General features: G+C 40.5%; 1 protein-coding gene across 4 annotated transcripts in view; it reads right to left on the bottom strand.

The window, feature by feature from the left end:
* Window positions 1-244: 244 nt before the first annotated feature.
* HACE1 (HECT domain and ankyrin repeat containing E3 ubiquitin protein ligase 1) overlaps window positions 245-6,000 on the bottom strand; it is a 302,230-nt gene continuing 296,474 nt past the window's right edge. For all 4 annotated transcript variants that reach the window (XM_078648310.1, XM_078648311.1, XM_078648312.1 and 1 more), the window contains one exon: window positions 245-1,036. In XM_078648310.1, the coding sequence (XP_078504436.1) occupies window positions 934-1,036 (103 nt within the window). In that variant the 3' untranslated portion in view covers window positions 245-933. The remainder of the gene's footprint in view (window positions 1,037-6,000) is intronic.

Here is a 6,000-nt window from a genome sequence, read left to right as displayed (position 1 = left end):
ATACGTTGTGGCAAGATAAATTGTACAAAAATACATTTCAAACTAACTCCACAAGAAATAAAGGCATCTACCATAATATCCCCAAGACGACATGCGCGTAATATTTAAATTAAATAAAAATGTGTCAAATATTTTTATGGTAAAATAAAACAATATATCTTTTTTAGTATAACAGAACTGCCAGGGCAAAAAGTAGGCTTCAAATAAAAAACTAAGTACAGTAAAAATAAAAATATACAATCTCTTACATAACAAAAAAAATCTTTAATAGAAATGTTTAATAACCTGTACAATCCATTGTAAACTTTAAAGCATACATTTGATCTGACATACGGTTATCCCTGTGTGCATTTCCCAACTTCCAATTACTGTACATACATTTTATATACATTAGGATACTATAATGCTAAAAATCAAAACTTTGTATTAGTCAGGAAAATATATCTGATATGCAATTTTGTACATTATTTAAACGGCTCACTTCGATGTGACGATGGACACCAAATGCCACGCTTACATGCACAATTATGACAATATTCTCTTTTCCTTTTAAAACATTGTTTGGCAACATTCAACTTTACAGTAGGTGATAAGCAAAAGTCAGAAATAAAAGCGTTCCCACAAAATCAATTCTACAAAAATTAGACAGCAACAGGGATCACGAAGAAAATAGCAAAAGGTTTTCAACACAAAAATGGTGCGGAAATCCAATATACAATAATAAAAACAGAATGAAATACAGCACAATGTATTCTTCTTTGTCGAGCCACAGACGCAGATTAACAAGAATGAGAGGGGACTGAGGGGCAGGACACACTTTGTATGAATGCGGGTGAGCCGTGCTTGTGGGCTGCGCGTCCGTTGACAGCTCTCTAAATTACTTCTGCCATTCTGAATTGCCCATCAGTAGTCCGATGGCTTGCCCGAACCGCATTATGCCATCGTGTAACCATAGCTGCCACAGTGCAATGCCACGAGAAGCCTGTCCTTTAGGACTTTCTTACTTGGGTATTCAGGCAACTTCAGCATGTTGATACTGCGAAAGAAAGAACACTTCCATTAAATATGAAGTCTATGAGACAGAGTGCCTGATTGTTCTGTGAGCACCGCGCGGTATAATTGACATGCAACTCTCTTCTCAAATCTGCATCGAAATTGGAAAACCTTGAAGATGCTACATTTATGAAAGAGGAAAACAGCGCTGCACGGTGGAATCCTTTTAGCATGTAAATGAGTTGGAGAAAAACTTACCTTAGCTCAAAAATGCTAGGACTTGCGACAATGTGGCACTGTTCTGAAGACTGTCTCTAGTAATTTTTTTTTTTTACTCGATCTGTTTCATTAAATAAGAAAAGCTTCTAACATAACAGAAAGCACAATAATAACACAATAATAATGAATTCTTTGATAGCAGTTCACAGTATGTACAGGACCAAGACATGTAAGTAGAACAAATGAAAATACATTAAACACATTGCCTTTATTAAAGGTAGGATTCGAGTTTTATAACATGTGGATAGAAGAAAAATTAATTCAAAAAGGCCTAGGGCCTAGTCCCAAATGCAAATTTACAAGCGTCGAATTTCTCCGCTGTAACTTACTACTGTACCACGCAACTTTACACCATTTTGCTACTCCCCTTTTGAGTGTAAATTTGCTAGCAGATGACATGTCTCCACCCGCTCAAACCTGGGGTGGAGTAATAAATAAATAAGCCCCGTTGCGTGTGCACCCGCTCACGAGTGCAGTTGGATGGTGTTTGGAAGCTGTGATATATATATATATATATATATATATATATATATATATATATATATATATATATATATATACTTTACCACACCAAACTTCAAATAAAAGGCGCTGACTTCGTGAATCTGAATCCAAACAATTTATTTAAATGATCAGTTGCTGCTTAGACGCGTTTCGGCGGCTTGCTCCCGCCTTGTTCACTACATCTGCATTACATTTTCCTTAGATATTTATACACATACATGATTACATGGGTTCAATTACCATACTGGTTTCATCTAGCTGTTGCTAAGGTTACACGGTTACTCCCCATGAATGGACATAGAGAAGTTCTTGACTTGCACGTTTTAGTATCATGGCAGTCTTTTTACACTCTTTATCAAAAAAAAAACGCAACTAAACTAAATTAAAACATTCCTTTATGCCCTTATTCCAATACGTTTCTAATATGCTACATGTTGATTCATACCCGCATACCAACACACGGTGCACCTCTGTGTTATTTATGAACCATTTCTGCTTGTTTACACAAGTCCGGGTTGAGTACGCGTGAAACGGCTCATACCTGTCCCCGTTCATGTGTGTGATGTGGGCCGTGATTGGTTATAGTGTTAATGCGGCTTGTATTTTTCCTGATTGTGTGCGGCCAGGCAAGGAGGTGAAAAGGGTGGCGGCTTGCTTACGTGTTTACTTTCACTGGCCTACTGCAAATTATAACATCAGAACGATACACAGAGTAAGTGTTTTCCTGAATGTATTACTTATAATCATTTAGCGAGGACAGTGCCCGTTATACTCGCAGTACCTCTCAGTCTCCCAATGAGTGCCACAGCCGCGGAAATACCTCCCGAGTTTTCAGCACAGTGCATGTGTGTATATGCCACCCGCTCTGATCTAGGAATTTGTTCCACATTAAAAACTAACGTTTTGTATCCTGATTAGCGTATGAGCCCCTTGACTCCAAGTGGAGCTACTGACTTAGGACTTGTGTTTGTTGTGTCCGTGGTGATTAGTGATAGATGATTGTGACAGTGACGTGAAGTGGTGAATGTTTGAAAATATTGTGAGTGCGATGTCCCTTATTTAAATGTGAGGTGATTTTTATTATTGACGTACGTGAACTGCAGATGTTAAAGAATGGTACTAGGGAAAGAGAAAGTCCTGGCTGGATTACAGGTGTACACTCAGGGCCTCATCCGCATTCAGACCGAATGGGATCTTGGAGTTCAGAAGAATTATGTATCTGGACTCCAGGCGGCGTAGAGCTAGTTTACGGTTTCCACCTCTGATGTTTCTGGGGATACTGTCAATGACGAAGTAGGTTAGGCCTTGGGCGATCCCTGCATGTGTCTCATGGATGTGCCTTGCTACAGGGTACGCTGGGTCGTTGTTTGTGATTGCCCGCAAGTGCTGCAAGATTCTCACGTGCGCCGGATGAATTGTGGAACCTACATATCTTTTACCACACACACGTCAGCACGTACACCGCATACTCTGTTTTACATGAGAATTGCTCCCTGATGGTGTATGGTTTCCGTCTGAAGGGCACATCGACTTTGGCGGTGTTGATGCCGTGGTTACAGGCCTTGCATTTGCTGCCTTTTTTGAAGCCTTTCTGGGATTGTAGCCAGTTATTTGGCTTTTTTAGCTTTTTTATGGCAGGGGCATTGCAGACTAATTGACTGCGCATAGATTTTGCTTTTCTGAATGACACTAGTGGTGTTTTGCCCACTGCCTGGCCGATGGTTGGGTCATTACGGACCAAGGGCCAATGCCTCCTCAAGATCTTACGGAGGTTCGTGTGGTATCTGTTGAACCCAGTTATTAACGTTGGTGGTTGTCTTTCTCGTTGTCATTACTTGTTTCTTTCTCCGCCGGGAACAGTAGTTCCTGTCGTGTTTTTGTGCTGCATTTTAGTTCTGCATGTCGACATGTCTTGTCTGTGTACCCCCTCTTTCTGAGCCTAGTGAATAGGTTTTGTTTCGCTTCTGTTAGTCCCTCAGTGGTACTGCAGTTGCGTGTCATCCTCAGGCATTCAGCATAGGGGATAGATTGTTTAAGAGGTGAAGGGTGGAAACTATGTGCGTGTAATATCGCGTTCCCTGCCGTTGGCTTGCGATATGTTCGTGCTTGTATCCTGTTGTGTTGGATAAACAGTTCTAAATCAAGGAATTGTATAGCTTCAGTACTTGTGTTACATGTGAATTTTAAATTCAGTGTGTTCTCATTCAATTCACATGCAAATTTCTCAGCACTGTCCCCACTGCCCTGCCACAGAATGAAAATGTCATCAATGAACCTTTTGTAAACAACCACATTGTTTGTCAAGGTCTCAGAGTACAGTACTTGTAGTACCTGCTCCTCCCACCAGCCCATATGCAAATTCGCATAGCTGGGGGAGAAGCAAGTTCCCATGGCCGATCCTTGTACTTGTTTGTAGAGCAGTCTGTCGAAAATGAAAGTGTTATTCGTTAAACACCACTCCGCCATTTCCAGCAGCATGGTCGTGTGTTTGTATAGGTTGATCGGTCTTCTTCCCAGGTAATGTTTGATGGCATTTAGTCCGTCCTTGTGCCTGATGCTGGTGTATAATGACTGTACATCCAATGTCATGAATAAGTAGTTCTCCTTCCATTCAACATCATATATTTTAGCCAAAAAATCACCTGTGTCCTTTATGTAGGCAGGAAGTTTCTTTACTTCTGGTTGCAGGAAATGGCCTATGAAGACACTGGTGCTCTCAAAGAGGCTCCCAATCGCTGATATGATTGGCCTCCCAGGCAGTGTTTTGTCATTCTTATGGACCTTAGGAATTAGATAGAGTTGGGCGGTAACAGGGTAGTCATTTTTCACGAAATCAAACTCTTTTCTGCTTAACAGTCCCATTCCTCTCCACTTGTATAGCTCATTGTGGTATCTCTCCTGGATTCTAACGATGTGTGTAGGACTGATTCTTGTGTAACATTCTTGGTCTTGTAGTTGACTTAGAGCCTCCTGGTTGTACATTTCCAAAGGCCATAGGACAATGTTGCCCCCTTTGTACGACCATCTTACAACGATATCTGATCTAGCTTTGATCTTTGTCATTAGGTCGTTGTATTTACGCATCTGGTCTTTATTTTGAGTGAATTGTTTCTTGGTGTTTAAGATGGAAAGTTCCTTGAGGTCTTTTGTTACACAGTCAGAGAACAGGTCTAACCCATCTTTGGGCATTGCTGGCATGAACACTGACTTCGGTCTAAATCCTGTTTGGATCGTTTGATAAATGTCCATATCAGAGCTCCTGGCTGCCTCACTTGGTGTAATACCATCATTCTCATTTTGTTGCTCCAGATCAATCATATCCTGTAACGCTTCCATGTGCGCTACACTCAGCATTTGGCTTTGATCATTTTGTGCTGGCGTTCCAAATGTGCGCTGGCTGGAATTGGCAAAGTACTTTTGTAGTTTTAATTTCCGGACATAAAGAAACAAATCAATTCGCGTTTGGGCATAGTCAAAGTTTGTGTTGCTGCAGTACGTTAACCCCAGCGCTAAAATTTCCAGTTCCTGTGGTGACAGCTCCATGTTAGATAAGTTGATGACTGTGTTGTCTTTTTTAGTTGTGTCAGTCATCGGCGTCTGTTTCGTCTGTATTGTGCCTTGTTTTGTTTTTGCCCTTGCTGTCCCCCATCTTCTGCTCTTTCTCCGCCTTTTTGTTGTTGCCTTTGGTTCGCTCGGCCCCTTCCTCCCCCATCCTGATTTGGCGGGTTCCTTGGTCGTAGTGACCTGAGGCGCTGCATTCGTAAAATAAAGTGGCTAATCAGGTTTACTTTATAATTATTTAGGACACACCCAGCCTGTCTGTGCTGCGTGAACCACAGGTTTGTTTAAAGAAATTTTATATTCATTTTTGATTTAATTCCATTGATTTATCCGTATGTCTTCAAAGGCATATTTGTCAAAATGTTATGAGTAAAGTAATTACTTTTCTCAATAACTATCGTCTTTTTATACTCCGATAGACTTCTCGCATACTCTCGTTTCCCTGCCCGAAAGGCGTAGATTTGTGCCTGCTTGCTTGAGAAACTCCATGCTGTGAGGATCAAAATAAAAAAAGCACATAAGTGAAGACAAACGCGAGTTCGTCCCGTTTTTCTCCCAGCAGGAGGAATTGGGTGTGTGTGTGTATGTATATATATATATATATATATATATATATATATATATATATATATATATATATATATATATTCACTGAAAAAACCA

Source organism: Lissotriton helveticus, chromosome 6, assembly GCF_964261635.1.
Source record: "Lissotriton helveticus chromosome 6, aLisHel1.1, whole genome shotgun sequence".
NCBI classification, from domain to species: domain Eukaryota; kingdom Metazoa; phylum Chordata; class Amphibia; order Caudata; family Salamandridae; genus Lissotriton; species Lissotriton helveticus.
The sequence above is the reverse complement of the archived record's forward strand: the minus strand, read 5'-3'. Positions and strand labels throughout refer to the sequence as shown.